This window comes from Pteronotus mesoamericanus, unplaced genomic scaffold (assembly GCF_021234165.1).
Source record: "Pteronotus mesoamericanus isolate MK-2021 breed Mesoamerican mustached bat unplaced genomic scaffold, CSHL_Meso_final scaffold_167, whole genome shotgun sequence".
In the NCBI taxonomy this organism is placed as follows: domain Eukaryota; kingdom Metazoa; phylum Chordata; class Mammalia; order Chiroptera; family Mormoopidae; genus Pteronotus; species Pteronotus mesoamericanus.
In genome coordinates this window covers 37,000,033-37,018,068 of record NW_026555308.1, presented here as the reverse complement: position 1 = coordinate 37,018,068, position 18,036 = coordinate 37,000,033, and the positions used below count along the sequence as shown (strand labels likewise).

General features: G+C 37.5%; 1 protein-coding gene across 3 annotated transcripts in view; it reads left to right on the top strand.

Annotated features, from left to right (window-relative positions):
- Positions 1-18,036, top strand: part of KCNN2 (potassium calcium-activated channel subfamily N member 2) — a 141,694-nt gene that overhangs the window by 106,519 nt on the left and 17,139 nt on the right. For all 3 annotated transcript variants that reach the window (XM_054589952.1, XM_054589954.1, XM_054589953.1), the window contains 2 exons: positions 4,568-4,709; positions 16,608-16,718. In XM_054589952.1, the coding sequence (XP_054445927.1) occupies positions 4,568-4,709; positions 16,608-16,718 (253 nt within the window). The remainder of the gene's footprint in view (positions 1-4,567; positions 4,710-16,607; positions 16,719-18,036) is intronic.

The window sequence follows — 18,036 nt, the reverse complement described above, 5'->3', positions numbered from 1 at the left end:
TTTTCTTCCATTGTAATTGGAAAAGTTGATTGATACGATATTAGTCTTCATACTTTATTAAGGCTTGTTTTGTGGCCTAACATGTGGCCTTTCCTAGAAAATGTTCCATGTGCACTTGAGAAAAATATAAATCCTGCTGCTTTGGGAAATACGTTCTAAAAATATTAAGTCCATCTGCTCTAATGTATCATTTAAAGCCACTTTTACCTTTTTGATTTTCTGTTTGGTTGATAGATCCATTGATGATAATAGGGTGTTAAAAGTTCACTATTATAACTTTAATTTTCTCTACCTCTTTTTTTATGTTCCTCAATATTTGCTTTATATATTTAGGTGCTCCTATTTTGGGTGCATAGACATTTACAAGAGGTATAGGCTTTTGTTGGATTGATCCATTTATTATTATAAAGTGCTTTTTTCTTTGTCTTTTGTTACAGCCCTTGTTTTAAAGTCTCTTTTGTCTAATACAAATGTTGCTACCCTAACGTTTTTTTCACTTCCATTTGCATGAAATGTCTTTTTACATCACTTTAAGACTGCGTGTGTCTTTAAATCTGAATTGAGTCTCTTGTTACAATTAGGTGTAAAAATCCTGTTTTTTAATCTGTTCAGCCACCCTACATCTTTCGATTGGAGCATTTAGTCTACTTACGTTTAAAGTAATTATTGATAGGTATGTAGTTATTGCGATTTTATTAATTGTTTTCTGGTTGTTTTTGTAGTTCTCTGTTCTTATTGTCTTGCTCTTCTCTCTTGTATGCTGATGACTTTCTATTGTATTGTATTTGGATTCCTTTCTCTTTATTGAATATATCTTGTAGCTTTCTGGTTTGCAGCTACAGCACACTTCCTGTATACCACGCTATGTTTATAGCAGTCGTCTTCAAGTTGATAGTCACCTAAGTTCAAACATATTCTAAGATCACTACAGTTTTTATTCACCCTTAAACATTTATGTTTTAGTCTTTATTTTTAACTTCTTTTGTGTGTATTTATGTGTATCCCTTAATTTGTTATAATTATACATAATCATTCACTTTTGCCTTTTAATCTTTGTACTAGCTTTATAATTGGCTAATCCACTGCTTTTATATGTTTGCCTTGTCAGTGAGAATATTTTTGTGTCCTGTATTTTCTATTTCATTTATTTTTATCTTTTCTTTTAAAGAAGTCTCTTTAACTTTTATTTTAATACTGGTTTAGTAGTGATAAACTTTTTAATCTTTTTCTTGTCTGGGAAACTCTTTATCTTTCCTTAGATTCTAAATGATAATAGCCTGGCTAGGTAGAAGAATCTTGGTTGTAGGTCCTTGCTTTTCATCACTTTGAGTATTTCATGCCACTCCTACTTAACTACAAACTTCAGAAATCAGCTAACAGTCTTATGGGAGTCCCCTTACATATAACTAACTGCTTTTCTTTTGCTATTTTTAAGATTCTTTCTTTGTTCACCTTTAACATTTTAATTATGACGTGTCTTGGTGTGAACCTCTTTCATTTAATCTAGTTTGGGACTCTCTGCACTCCATGGACATGTATGTCTAATTCCTTTACCAGGTTAAGTAAGTTTCAGTCATCATTTTTTTGAATAGGTTTTCTAGTCCATTGTTTTAACCACTTGGCCTTGACTACCACTTCAAATAAGTTTTTAATGCCTTGCTCTCGATCTTCTCCTTTTGGTACCCTTATGAAGTGAATGTTGGTATGCTTGAAGTTGTCCCAGATGTCCATCTTAAACTGTCCTCATTTTGGGGAGGGATTCTTTTTTCCTTTTTGCTGTGCTGATTAGTTGTCTTCTGCTACTTCATCTTCCAAGTCATAGATCAGAGTCTCTTCTTTACCTAATCTACTATTGTTTCCTTCTAATGTAGTATTCATTTCAGTTATCGTAGTCTTCATTTTTTTACTGTGTTTTTTATGTTTATATCTCCATTTTTATGTTTTCTATTTCTTTGTTGAATTTCCCACTGAGTTCCTCTATTCTTCCCCTAAGTTCCCTGAGAATCCTTATCACTAGTGTTTTGAACTCTGCAAATGGTAGATTGTCTCCATTTTGTTTATTACTTTTTCTGGAGTTTTGTTCTGTTCCTTCATCTGGGACATGTTTTTTTTGTCTTTCATTTTGATTGACTCTCTGTGCTTTTTTTTATGTATTAGGTAGAGCTGCTACAACTCCTGGTCTTGCCAGAGTGGCCTTGTGTAGTAGGTGTCCTACTACACAGTGTTTCTGGTTAACTGAACTGTATACTCCAGGGTTGTCTCTTGTGTGGGTTGTGTGTACCCTCCTGTTGTAATTGAGCCTTGTTTGTTGTTGGCACATCAGTGGGTGGGATTGACTCTCAGGCTGACTGGCTATGAGGAATGCTTGTAACTACAGCAGACAAGCTGTTATGTGGTGGCTGTCCCCACAGAGTGGGGTTTGCTTTAGCAGGGCTCTGGTGCCTGTCGAGTCTGCCTTGTGGGTGTGTCTTTGCAGAGCTCGTTGGGTGGTGCTCTGGTGTGATCTGAAGCCGGTCACCAGGAATGTTAGCTCTGGAGCCTCCTGGATGGGGCTCTGATGCAGGCTAGTGTCACCCATGTCCATGGCCATCCTGGGTTAGAAACCAGAGCTTAGGTCTAAGGCCTTGTTTGAAATGAAAACCACATTCTCCCACAGAAGCCCCATTACACAAGCCTAGCAGTTCACAGAGCCTGTGAGCTCAAATTGTAGCTGAAGTATAGCATGAATCACATGACCCTACTTGTATACGCCTGTTATTCAATGGAGTTTCTGGGGGAAATACACTCACCTGTCTTCCTGGCAAGCCTGGAATGCCTCTTGGCCTCTGTATTGGCAAAGATAGCCTCTCTAGCCAGCCATTCTGGGAGGAAGAGACTGCACAGCTAGAACAGGCTGGCAGTCCCCTGGGGCAGAATGGTGGAAGATTCTGTCCTTCTGCCATCGGGAACTCCCAGGATGTTCCTCAGCAAGGGCTGGCTGCCTGTGCACGTGCCCTTCTCTTTTCTGTTGGTAGATATAGTGATTGTTCTCACTCTTCCTTACTCTGGGGATCCACCGCTCTGGCTAGGTTTTCTCTTTACTTAAACCAGAGTAACTGGAAATCCTATTTTATAAGCTTCTCTTACTTATTTGTAGGAAAACAAAAGTACAGAAGTGACAGGCATGGGCCTTTCTATATCCAAAGAGTGTAAGATCCATTGATACTGCAAAGGAAAGCTCATATTCTATGAACCTTCTAAAGTTGTGGTTATAGCAGCAGGAACCTTGTCATGAAATGAAGGATGGGTTGTGGGGAAAGGCACAGAGACTCCCTTGGCCCAGTATAGCTTGTATATGGGATCAGTCTGGGGGCTCAGGCTGGCTGGGGGCAGCCTCCTTCCACTGCGGCTTTGGCAGCACAGCGAGTCAGGTTGAAAGGCAGGACTGAGTGCATGCAGGGCCAGAGATGGTCTGCTAAGCTCTAAGAACAAGAAATAGAGAAAGGAAAGCCCTCCCACTGGTACCTGAGAGCTGGGCAGGATCCTTGCAAGAAGTTGGGTGATGAACAAGAAATGCCTGTAGTGACCAGAGTCTGGTGTCTGACTGTCATGGGGGCAAAAGAAGGGCCACTCTGCCACATGACTTTACGGAACATGCAGCCGGAGCAAGTTCTTCCAGGGTAATAGCTCACATGTCCTCACTGTTGTACCTATGGTGGAAAGCAGTGTCCCCAGGGTGGGCCAGGTTACTGTTCAGTATTGCTAATTCAAGCAGAACATTATAGGATATTTTTCTGATCTAAACACTTTCCTCCTCACTAGAATAAAAATGACATCTCAAAGAATAATCAGGATAAACTGTATCCCTTCCCCGCATCTGACTATACCTCTTTGTGTGCAGCTACTGAGGGGACAGCTTTTTTTCAGCTCTGGTCCTCAGCAGGGACTGTGTACAGATCAAAGGTACAGTTTTTCTCTTCAAGGAGCACAGCTAGTGCAGGACCCCGAGGTCAAGAGCACAGCACTGTCCTGGGATGGAGAAATACACAGGGTGCTGAGGGAGCCCAGAGGAGTGGCTGGGGCCCGAGTAGACAGAAAGGGGTCCCCCCTGAACTTATTTTGAAAGATGACTAAAAGTGAGCCCATTAGGAAATAAAGTTTGCAAAAGACAGTCTTAGCGAAGTGAACAGCATGGCTCCCTCTGCTACAAAAGTATGGAGTGAGATTGGGTGGCTGCATATTGTCCTGTAAATCAGACACGTCATTGGACATCAAGGAATGATGAGATGGAACCAAGGGCCAGAGCAGGGTTCAAGGATAAATGTACATTTATCAGTTACACCAGTGAGAAAACTTTTTATATTTTGCAGTTGCTCTTTCAGATTGTTTTTAAAGTTGAACATGGTGATTTCTTTCAGATTGCGTAGGTGGAACCTCAATTTTATTTATAATCGTGAGCTTTGAAAAACCTCTAAATATAGCAGTTTATAGAAGATGCTTAATGAAGTCATTGAATTGAATCAAACTGGCCTTAGCAACCACACTGTAGATTAATTATAAAGGCCTGGCTTTGTTTGTTATTTTTCAGATACCATGATCAACAGGATGTTACTAGCAACTTCCTTGGAGCAATGTGGTTGATATCAATAACTTTTCTCTCCATTGGTTATGGTGACATGGTACCTAACACATACTGTGGGAAAGGAGTCTGTTTGCTTACTGGAATTATGGTAAGTGTCTTTTTACTTTCCGTCTCTTTTATTTATACTCAAGAAGGCACTTAAACTGTTGGGTCCATGCACAGATAGCAGTATAATAAATCAGTCATGTATTGGGAGAGAACATCAACAATTTTCATCTTATTCTTCTCATTATGAAACTTCATTGAGGACATAGAGTTGCTGGGTTGCTCTTTTTGAAAGGTGCACTAATTTGATGAACAGATATCTTAGAGCTTCAGCTTCAGAGTCAGAAAATCCTTTGTGTAAGTCTGGGTTCTGCTATTTCCTGCTAGCTGTGTGAACGTGATTTCTCTTCTCTGAATCCTACTTTCCTCATCTGTAAAATGCGGATCATCGTAAGTATTTTGAAGTGTGTCAGAAGAGTTGAAGAATTACATGACATTTTATCGATTAGATTAGATTAGATTAATTATTTTAACAAATATTTGTTGAGTGCTAGGACCTGGCCCAGATACCGAACTTACAGCAAAAGAAGACAGAAACTGTTCTTGTCCTGCCTTGTTGGGGCTTATAGGGAGAAAACCTACATTGAAAATAATTAACAAATAAGTATTAATCATACTTGTGACACATATATGAGGAAGTAAAGCTTCTGATCTGGTTTGGGGACTGAGGGATGAGATCTACTCAGAGAAATAGATCCTTGTAAAGCTGACCTTTAACTTTTAACTGAGATGGGAAGGGTGGTTAGCCAGGCAAAACAGGAAGGAAGGAAGGGTCTTCTGAAAGAAGAAATAGTGTATTTGAAGGTAATGAAGCAAGGAGGAGCTTGGTATGAATGAGCAAGGCCACTAGACCAGAGTATGGGAAGTAAAGTGGGTAAGTGTCATGGCATGAGGCTGAGGACAGAGGGCAGGTCTTGTGAAGCACTTGAGGAAGGCGTGCTGCTAGGGGTGATGTGCCATTGTTCACTGGGGACGCCCAGCAGGCCAGACACCTTCCTTGCCCCTTACATATCATGATTTGGCCAGGACTGGCTTGTACCATTTGTTTTAGATATAGGAAAATGGAAGACTAACATGCCATCTAAAATTTATTAATGGGATATGAACTTTTGAATGTTTCAAGTTGATGCACGATTTTAAGTGACTTAGATTCTCCTAATCTGCTTTTTATATAGTTTGGTTATAGCAAAGAATGTTGTTATCTTGATGCTTGTTTGGTTTCTACCCACATAAGGAAGTGGATCAGTACCAGGAGCTCCTGAGGCAGGAAATTCCCAGAATTTCTGAACTGAGGCATCCCTGCCCAAAGAGAGGCAGGCTTCCCACATGAGAGCCTTTGAATGGTGGCCAGGGCAGCATGTATCCTCGCAGCAGCTGCCTACAAAGATTATTCCAGGAGTCAGAATTAGCTAGAAGGACTGAGAGCCTGTGACATAGAGAGGGCGGGAACAGTCTTGTCCCACTTGGTATTAGTGAACTGAGATAAGGCAGCTCACTGTGAAAATAAGATCTGGGGCCAATTTTAAGGTCACTAGTGGTAACGTTGAAAATTTTAAGTCCCAATTGTGGAAAATATTATTTGGGGGGCATAATTTAACATTATTTACCTGTAAAAGAAAATTACAGTTTTGTGAATTGTAGAAAATTTTTTGCATTACAATTGGTATGGTCCATTATGTTTACTATTAGGTCATTTCCTGAAAAGATAGCATTTTATTATATAGTATAATGCTTTAGAAAATAAAATTAGCATGGATGTATTTTTGGAGGGACTGTAACAAGCTCACAGGGATAAGAATGATGCTACTTATAAAAACAGAACCAATAATTGCAGTAATTCTCCCTCCATGCTTCTTAGAAACAACTTTCTTGATGTTCCTTTTTGGCAAGATGTCCCTCTTGTTATTTTTGAATTAGGTATGACTCAGGGTTCGTGCAAACAGCCTCATTTGCCATGGGATCAGAGCCAAATTTAAAGTTACCCTTGCCAGGATCTTGTGGTACTTTTTTATCTTTCTTTGATTTTTTTCTTTGTCCTTTATGTCGCAAGAACAATCCTTCCAAGTTTCATCTGACAGCACAAATCTTTTACTTCGTTGCTTGAACTACTTCTTTGCTTATATTTCACTAGTGATCTTACCTTGTTTTCAAAATATAGAAGTATAAGCAAAAGCAACTTTTAACTGATATGGACACAGAAATGTTATGTGCAATTAAGTTTACATTGACGGGTCCCTGTCCCCTAAGCTTATGGTGAAACACTTCCTTTATTCTTGGGTTCCCAAGTTCCGTTCTATCTCCTGCATAAAGAACATACTTATTTATTAATTGACCCCATCAAAGATCATTTGCTTGCATTTAGAGACACTCAGTAATCTTTGACTAGCCTATTTAAAATAGTGTGAAGAGTTGGATCGTATCTATCTCTAAGCCAAGACATAGAGTCAGGCCACAGGATGTCTTCCGGGGGTAAGCTTCTGGGAGTTGATTATATCCCGTGTAAATTTCCTAGGGATCAAGAGCTTATGGACGGAGGTTTCCTAGAAACTAGTATGGAGAGGCTGGCTGACAATATAGATTTCTAAAAGGAGATAATTTGTTTCATAGTTCATGTAAAAGGTTAGTTTCCTTAAGATGAAATGTGTTCATTTTGTCATACAAATGTTTTTTGCTTTTGTTTTCAGGACGTTTAAATACCAGTTTGTCACTTTGGAATTATCTAAGCCAGATAGGACTTGTTTTTATTTCAAGCGTTTATTTGCCTGTGTCCACCTGGCCTTTTGCAATGCATGTTTAGGTAACATACGTATTGTCAGATTTCCCATGAGTCAGCTCTGTCTCTGTCTCTCTCTCTCTGTGGCCTTTAGTAAACTGTGAAAAAGAAATATAATTTACAACACTCTTAAGAGAGCATGGAGTCATCCCTGAATCATCTTGTACATTATTTCTAAAGTGCTATGTGTCTTTGTGCTTTTCTGTTTGGATATTCTTGTCCTCACATTTACAAAATTTTGATAGGCCTTATACTTTTTGTGTTTTTTTTCACTTTGGAGTAAAATACAGTTAATCTAAATGCTAACACCTACAGAGCTTTCTCATTTCAAAAATATGTATATAAAGAAATAAGCCCTGCTTCCTTGCTTCATATAGCTAATAAAACTAATTATTTCTTAGCATCATCTTAGATGTTCATATTTCATTTGTAAAACTCAAAATTAAATTGTAACTTAATAGCTTTAAAGCTTAATTTGTGTCATGAGTTATATTTTTGGGAGCCAAGTACATTAAAACTAACCTGCAGTGCTCTGGGAAGAAATATAGTGTTAAACCATGAGAGAGCTTTCCAGAGTATTTCTAGGAAAGAAACGAATGACCTTATCAAAAAAATAACCTCTTCTCATCTGGAATGTAAATTGAGAATCCAAGACAATCATGCAAAGCTTTTCTTACAATTTTTTAGGCTGTGTTTACAATTTGATCTATCACAGTGGAATTTCTGTTACCTTATAGAATGAACTATATATAGCTTTTATTCTTTCAGGTGAAGGTGGTAAGCAAATTACATTGTTCCATCATGGTGTCTTAGTTTTTTGGGAGCACCATCTAGTTTCTCAGTATCTCCAACTTTAATTTTTTAAGGATTTTATTTATTTATTTTTAGAGAGAGGGGAAGGGAAGGAGAGAGAGAGAGGGAGGGAAACATTTATGTGCGGTTGCCTCTCATGCACCCCGTACTGGGGACCTGTCCTATAACCCGGACGTGTGCCCGGACAGGAAAACAAACTAGTGATGCTTTGGTTCGCAGGCCAGCGCTCAATCCACTGAGCCACACCAGCCAGGGCTCAGGGTCTCCAACTTTATAATAGAGAAATAATTGTTCTACTTAGCACTTAAAAAGTTATCCCATGTACCATTTTATATTTGTCCCTAGATACAACACATGCTGAAATTTTTCATTGTTCCTTACCTATGAGTATACAGAATGGGGCAAAAGTAGGTTTACAATTGTTTGTATGAAAAATAATGCAATAATAAATAATAATACAAGAATTAATTTTGCATACTCACAACTGTAAACCTACTTTTGTCTCACCCTGTATATAATATTTCAAGAGTAGGATACAGCCTCATTGGTAAGAGTAATTTTTTTTTCTCTTTCTGTAAAATTATAGCAGCTCTTGTCATTTAGAATATGGATGACAGACTTTTTTGGCATAATTATCTTTATCTGTAGAGTACAATCTGTCCATCCCTAGGGACATTTGATAAGTGGACCTCTTACAGTGATCTATAAACCCCTAGACACGTGCGATTTAGACTTTCTGATACTTTCTGTCTTTGCATCTAAGGACATTTTCCCCTGCCAGTGGACGTAAGAGAAAGTCTGTTCTTGCTGTAGCACTTTCAGTTTTCAAAGTCTGAAGCAGTAAATAACTTTAAAAAGTGAAAGCAGAGCCTTGGGAGGGGATGGCGGGTGTCTTCAGTCATAAGGCTCAGCCCCACCAGAGTCCTACGCAGCCCTTCACTTCTCCCCACTGCAGTTTCTTAGGGAGGGTGACAGCTGCTTTCTTCCAGGCACAGGCAAGTATAGCTGGAAGTTGTTGTGACCTTCTAGCATGCAACCTGTCTCTACAATTCCACCTAATTTTTCTAAACTATCAGCACTTGTAGTTGGCAGAGCTGCCCTTCCTGTCTCACAACGTGTGCTGACATTGGCACCATCGCTAATGAGACGATACAGGCCTAGGGATGGCTAATTACTGATGACCAGTTTGATGTAGCACTTCTGTCTTTCCAGCTGCCAAAGCGCAAAAATGATCTGAACAGGCAAATCAATGCAAAGGAGATTTGGGTTTCCCAAGCCCAGGTTTTATAACTGAATTCAAAAAACCACATGTATCTTCTCCCCTCTTCCTTAAGATGAGAACATTTGAGTTGACTTCTACCTTCCTATCAGTAAACATCAACTGGTATTTGAAGATCCTCAAAGATAGAGCATTTTGATAGAGGGGATTTGTGTTCCAAATTCCCTTGAATGTTGTTTATTTTTATGACCTGCAGAGATCTTGCAAAACCCTAATGGGATTTATGTAAAAGTAGAGTGTCCTATAGAATTTTATTTGCCACAATTGATAGTTTTACATAGTTTTATGAAAGAATAATTATGTATGTCAGGCAAATGCAGTAAACAGATATTTATTGTTGTAGGATATTGTCAGTGAACCCCAGGGACAGAAAAATGGACAATGGTTACAAATACTTATTTTACCTTTCTTTTGGAGGACAAGTTGATATTTTAAAATGAAAGTTAACCTTAAAGTTTTTTCATTAAGTTGGGTGTATTTTAGATAAAACGCATAATTTTTTCCAATTTTTTTGAGAAATTTTAATTACTGAGAATCTAATAAATTGGCTGCCAGACTTGTTTGACCTTTTAGGAACCATTATACACAGGAGGATAATTACTTTATACTGGGAGTGTTTTTAACATTATAATTTTTTAGCAGAGCCATTCTCTGTGGTATTCTGGAATTTCCAAAAAATATTATAAATTTTGTTTTGTTGAATCTTTTCCAGATACCTTTTTTAATAAGGAAAAGAATCAAAACCTTTTTTTTCAGTGTGCTTTTAAAAACTTTTCTATTTTTCAATCACATTTGACATACAATATTAGATTAGTTGCAGGTATACAATATATTGCTTAGATATTAACATAATTTATGAAGTAATCACTCCAATAAATCTAGTACCTACCTGGCACCGTATATAGTTATTACAACATTTTTTACTATAGTCCCTATGCTGTACTTTACATCCTCATATAGTTATATATATAGTTTTATAACTAGCAATTTGTATTTCTTAATCCCTTTACCTTGTTCACCCATCGCCCCAACTCCTCCATCTTCCCTACCCCCAGGCCTAGCAACCATTAGTTTGTTCTTTGTAGCTATGAGTTTGTTTCTATTTTGTTTGTTCCTTTATTTACTCATTTATTTGATTTCACATGTAAGTGAAATCATATGGTATTTGTCTTTCTCTGTCTGACTTATTTCACTAAGCATAATATCCTCTAGGTCCGTTCATATTGTCGCAATGGTAAGATTTCATTCTTTTTCTTATGACCAAGTAATATTCCATTGTATACAAATACCACTCCTTTATCCATTGGTCTATTGATGGACACTTAGGTTACTTCCGTGTCTTGGCTATTGTAAAAAATGCTGCAATGAACACAGAGGTGCTTGTATCTTTTCAAATTAGTGTTTTGAATTTCTTCAGATAAATACCCAGCAAGTGCACAAGGGTTCCTTTTCTCCACATCCTTGAAAAAACTTGTTGATTTATTGATGGTAGCCATTCTGACAGGTGTGAGGTAGTATGTCATTGTGGTTTTGATTTGCATTTCCCTGATAATTAATGATGATGAACATCTTTTCATATGTCTGTTGGCCATCTATATGTCGTCTCTGGAGAAATGTCTATTCAAGTCCTCTGACCATTTTTTAATAGAATATTTTTGGTGTTAAGTAGTATGCATTTCTTATATATTTTGTATATTAACCCCTTATCACATACATCATTGATCAATGTCTTCACCTATTCCATCTGTTCTCTCTTCATTTTCTTTATGGTTTCCTTTGCTGTGCAAAACTTTTTATTTGATGTAGTCCCATTTGTTTTCTTTCCCTTGCTTGAGGAGACATAGCAAAAAAAAAAAAAAATATTACTAAGAATGATGTCAAAATGTTTACTACCTGTGTCTCCTTCTACGTTCTGTGATTTGGGGCCTTATATAAGTCTTTAATCCATTTTAAATTTATCCTTGTGTATGGTGTAAGAAATTGATCCAGTTTCACTCTTTTGCATGCACCTGTCCAGTTTTCCCAACAGCATTTATTAAAGAGACTTTCTTTACCCCATTGTATATTCTTGCCTCCTCTGTCATAGTTGAATTAACTATGTAGGCTTGAGATTATTTCTGCTCTCTATTTGGTTCCATTGATCTATGTGTCTGTTTTTAGGCCAGTAACATGCTATTTTTATTACTGTGGGCTTGTAGTCTTAAGATATTAAAGCTTGATCCCAATGTGGTTTTTAAAATGATTCTTGGAAGTATTTGTAGGATTGGCATAACCAGGTTATCTAAATTAAAAATGTCACCACTTTGAAATTTTGAAATATTACGTGATAAATGATCTTGGGGAAAATGAGTGACCTGAACTTCCTTTACATTCTAGGGACCAACATGACTTACAATATATGTGCTATGATGGAGAGGGTTACAGTGGAGAAAATACTCCATTTTAATTTGCCAGTATATAGGACTTTCCAGGTGTTAGGATTCAACTTTAGCTTATACTGTCTGATTGTCAGTTCACTTTGGCCTGGCACTTAGTAATGAGCATTAATGATTACTATCTTTTCTAAGGACACAGCCTCTGTCCTCCACCTTCCTCTCTCTCTCTCTCTCTCTCTCTCTTACCACATCTAATTTGTTAGAAGGAAAGATAATTTTTTAAAAATGTATAGATTTTCCTTGGCTACTTATTATATTGGCTTCATAACACACTGTGTTTTCTTCATTTAGTTTTTGGTTGTCTGAGCATCTAAAAGTGTGAGGGTAGTGATTTCCTTAGCTTTTCCTAATAACGTAAGTGAAATGGGAGAAAAGGAATGCAGATACATTTTCTGACTTTGGTGAACGGAATGTGACTCATCTTGTTAAAGGCATACATGGATCTTCATTTCGGAGAGTAACATATGTTAGCCCCAACTGTTTCTGTATCCATTGTGATGATGACAGGCTTTGGAAAAAATGTTGTGAAAGCATATTTACTTTCATTCTTATTCACTTTATGAAACAGAATGGTCATGGAAATAGACACTGAGTGGACATTAACATCTCGCTCTTACTTAAATTACTGTAATCATAATGTATTGGCAGGAATTTACCTTGAACCTGGAAAGTTTTTGGAGGTGAGCCAGCTTCATTTTGCATAACTCTAAAAATCAGAAAAAATAAAAGTTCTTTGAAACCTGATTCTATCTAAATATCAAACTCTTTTATGATTTATTAAGAACCTGGGGAATTTATGGTTTCCCTAATTAAAGTAAGGCTTAGAGATAAGGAGTAAAATACTTTGTGTGAACAATTATAAGGTTAAATTCCTTAAGTGACTCTTGAGGTACAATTTAAAGGGAACAGTTAGGACAACAGAATGAGGGATATAGGTAATAGTTTTAATACCTACTAAATTGTCAGACTCACTTTCTTCTCCAGTTTGCAACAAAGGTATTCATTTTAATGCACAAAACTTGGTGAACTAGAAAACACTCAGCAAGAAATGGGCCAGCAGCAGGAGAAAAAAAAAAATAGAGCCCAGAAATAAACACAAATAAAAATTGACTTCCAAAGGCTCTTGATACCAGTGATTTTCCACTCCTGTTAGGATTTTGATCTCTTTCCAGAAGGATCTCAGCAGTGGCCACCTGCCAGGGGAGAACAGTATTCAACTTAGAGTGCCAGCTGCCGCTCATAGCTATCTTTATAGCGATAGAAGCCCCTCAGATTTTTACATTCTCTGCTTATTCAGGAACCATCACTACCCTTGAATCTCCCATGCCTCCCTGAATGAGGAGTACCTGGGAGCATCATGCAACAGGTGATCCTGTACAGTAAGTCCTCACTTAACATCATCTGTAAGCTCTGTGACTATAAGTGAAATCACGTATAACAAAACCAATCTTGCCATAGGCTAGTTGATATAAGCAGCAAGAGTTAAGTTCCTCTGGAACTTAATATTATTCTCATCAACATGATAAGGAAATGACTTTGAACAAAATGACATTATGTAAGGACCTGCTGTTGTTGTCAAGCAAGTGATAAGTCATATAGTGGGTAGGTACAGATGGCCGTCATGAGTGGCCAATGATTCTGGCTAACCCCTCATTAGTAGAACATAACTATTTAGATTCTGTGGCAGATGTTTTAAAGTCCACAAATTAGGTGTAGCTGCTTCCAAGGCCATTCTTTTCCCTCACTGGTATCCAGCTCTAAAGTCACCTTGCTTCCATTGTCTGCACACCACACAAAATATCAGGATGCCAGCCCACCAAGCACAGACATTTCTGACCTTGTGCTCTCTATCCTCTGCTTGTGCTCTCCTTATTTATCATTTCCAAAACAGCTGTGAGACAAGGCTTTGACTCTGTTGTTCAAAATAGAAAGTAGGTTAGGAGTTTACCATAGTCCCTTCATATCCTTCTTCATTTAAAGCAGTGACTGTTGGAGTCCTCTGGAAAGCCTTAAAAATTTCTGATGCTTGGGTTTTAGCCCTGGAGATTAGGATTTGATTGGTTGGGCATGGAGTCTCCCAGTATTGGAATTTTCACAGACTCTCCAAGTGATTCTAGTCACAGTCAAGGTTAAGAGCTACTGGTTTAAAAGTTGTGTTAGTTTTTGAGTGGGAAAAATGATTTACTTTGGTAATTAACCATATTGTTCAATTTTTAAACATTTATGCTGTTGAGAGTTTATTATATAAAATAAGATGAATATTCTTGTTTTGCATTAAAATATAGTGCTTCATAGTATGTCATAGATACGGAAATGACCACAAATAAAAATATGGGTAAAAGTATGAGATGAGGTAAAGGAGAGGGGAGATATATCAGTGCTAATTACAGTTCACAACTGTATAATCACTTACTTGTCTTAGTTGTCTTATTTCTAAAATCAGATGTTAAACCACATGATGTCTCAATACCGTCTAGCCTCTTTCTCTGAGCCACCTGATCAGTATCACTTCATTGCTGAGGATGCTGATTTCGTCATAGAGCTAGATGGAAGGAGACATTCCAGCCCTCTGAAAATAGTGTATTTAAGTAATCTCATCTCTTCAGTAAGGCCATTTCTCCATGGTCATAATTATCAGGTTGTAATAAGACAGGGCAAGTGTATTTATTTTCTTTTATTCTCACTCTTGTCCCCTCTGCCAGATCTGTTGTAAGCCCAAAAAGTCCTTCTTCAGTCTGTAACTAAATGACATTTATTAATTATATAATAAAACATGATTATGACTCATAAAGAAAATTCATTTATCTGGGTTGTATTTTTAAGATTAATAAAGATATGCAAAGGTTAGATTAGATGTTTTCTAAAACCACAAATAGTTGCTTTTTAAATGTTTAATTTTTTGTATAAGTAATATGTATTTATAATGCCAGGTGGGGCAAAAGTAGTGTTGTGTGTGAGTTTATTCTTGTGTTATTAATTATTGTATTATTTTCCATATGAATAACTATAAACCTACTTTTGCCCACCATGTAGAAAATGTATATTATACAGAAAAAAATCAAAGAATAAAATGTTACTGACATTTCAACCCCTGAGAGATAACCTCTTTTCAGAGTTGGGCTCACTTTTGTTCAGTTGTCCAAATATGGATCCCTTAAAAAAAAAATTAGGAGCAAATTACAAATAAAGTTTTCTAACTTGCTTATTTAAACATTATATTGTCTTTAAATATTAAAGAAATAAAATTTTAATACAGTCACTCTGTGATGGATATGCTGTAAGTAATAACCATGCCTCAATATGAAATATTTAAGATGTAGACCACTACATGTTTAAGGTACAGAGTTGCTATTATAACTAGTGATGTCTAGACCTACTGGTAATGAGGAAAAGCTGCTACTGCATGGGAGTTTAAGACTCTCTTGGATGGCTATGCAGTGAGTATCCTACCATTTTGACTAACATAAAGGGGATGCTATTATAAATTAGTTTATAAAGATTCAAGTCTGTTGAAAGAGACACAGGTAGTGTAGCTAGCATCTCATTGTTTGTGCCCCCCTCTTCAGTGGGTTATTGCCTGAACGCTGCTGTTGATGGTTATCTGTCCACTGCGACAGCTTGGCAATCCCTACTGCTGTGCGGTCCTTCCAGGATGCGATTCTGTCTGGAGCTGTGGACTGCCCTTTCACGGCACCCGTGGTAGCTCCTCAGTGGGCCCCTCCCCTGCCAGTAGGCCGGCTGTGTGCAGGGTCGGTGAAGTGGCCGCAGCAGCGTGGCCTGGCCTCCGCTCTCCCACAGCGCCCCAGCCTTGCCTCCTGACCCAGTGTGTAATCGGCCAAGAAGAGCCTATACCTCATGACTTGGGGTGGGTGCACTTTGATCATGGAGCAGGAGGACCGTCATCTCTGGGGCACGAACGCAGGGTCACACATCTCTTCCTCAGAGACCGGCACAGTGGTCATAATTCATAAAGGACCGCTGTTGCTGTTTTTCAAAATAAAGGTAGCTTGTACCTTTCTTAGCGCTGGTCAAACCCTAGAATAGAAGCATGGTTCTCTCTTACCTTCAGCATTTCCCATATCGGTTGTCCAGTTTCAGATCACTGTGGTCTTTCTGTTATGTGTGTAGGACAGATTGAAGTTGTACAATGCATCTCTCTTCGTTCCTGGTATGTTGCAGTTGATTGGCCCAAAGACCTGCTTGTCTGATTTTGAGAGAAGATTCTGGAATATTATATTTGGGCAATTCTTCTTTTTAGTCTGTGCACTTATGCTAATTTATTCATTGATTATTTTTTCCTGTTATATGTAGAGATATGTGATTGATTTACTGCTTTTAAGAAGTCTCTGAAAATGCAGCAAGTTGCTTTTTTACCATCTCTATTTTATAATTAAAATGTGTTTGACTCACACATCATGTATTAGTTCCTAACATATGTGAACTAAGTATTTTTTTAAACCCAATATAAAGGCACAGTGCATGCTGACTATGCATTTTGTATAGTATTTATTGAAGATACTGAATACTATAGCTTTTTTTTTTTTTTAACCTCAGATACTTATGTACTTGGTGTTAAACATTTTCTAATGTGGCTGAGACCAAAAATAATCTTTTGGGGTTCTCTTCTCTCCTGGATTTCAGGGTGCTGGTTGCACAGCCCTGGTGGTAGCTGTAGTAGCAAGGAAGCTAGAACTTACCAAAGCAGAAAAGCACGTGCACAACTTCATGATGGATACTCAGCTGACGAAAAGAGTAAGTCTCCACCCCTGAATCTTCAAAAGCAATGTTGTTGTGGGTTTTTTCAGTGTTGGGTAATATACTTTTTATTTTGACCTCCAAAGATAAAATGACATGCTTTTAAAAGTGAAGGTAGTCTTGGAATCAATTCCATGTTTTCATACTTTGACTCTTCCTAACTTTAGGTCAATTAGGAAGTAATTGGACAACCCTGGTATTTACTCAAGGATAAAAATAGGCATTCTTAACATTTAAGTTTCCAGTATACAAGAAGAGGCCAATATTGGATTGAACGCATTGCCAATGTAGTACAGAAATTTTATGGGAAGGTGACTGAACAGATATTTTACTGAGCTTCTATTACCCCATCAATGTTCTCAAGACTAGAGTTGCAAAGACAAACAACAAAAACAAACTCTAATGATTAGGACTCCAAAGTATAGGGGCAGATATAGTCTCTTTGTTGAGAATAGCTTATAACATCTAGAGGGGAGATCAGTGTCCAAATGTAAGGAAGAAAGGAAAACAGTAATCACACAGTTGCAGAGCACTCACCGTGTGCCAGCCACTGCTCCCAGGGTGTTGTGTGTAGACTTGTTTCATCTTCACAACATTTGATGAAGGAAGTGCTAGTCTTATGCCTGTTTTTAAATGTGGAAGCCAAAACACAGGGAGGTTAGGTAACTTGCTCAGAGTCAGGTAAAAGAACAAAAAGTTTTTTATTACACTAAATTTTTAGCCTCTCTTTATAGTCACTTGAAATATCAAAATAGCAAAGCCAGAAATAACTAGGAATTATTTTATAGCTTCATACCGGTATTCTTGCTACACACCAGTAACCACATCCCAAAGTAGATTTTAATCAGACTGTCATTAAAATAACAAAATACAGAGTCATTTGGTAACTTCACTCATAAGAGAATCAATAGAGATTTCAAGCAGAGTTCAAATTCTCAATGTTTTTACTCACTTTTGACTGTGGTTCTGTGTATAAAAGTAATGATGGTTGTTTTTTTTAATTTGGTAAAATATTTCCTAATAGATCAGTCACTTTAATGTACATTTTATTTATTTGGGTAATATTTATAAAATGGAAAGGTGAATTCCAGTTGCCTTGCTAAATTATGTCTTACTTATCAGACACTACTTTGAGACTTGTCTCATTGCAGTTAGTAGGTCCACATATATTCTAGATGATCAAAGCAATGAAGATGCGAGGCTTTTCTACTGCATTTCCCTCTTTGGAACATCTTTACACAATTTTCTGTCAACTCCTGAATTCATTCTCTAAGTTCATTTCTAAACGTTACAGAAAAGCCCAGTAGAGATGGAG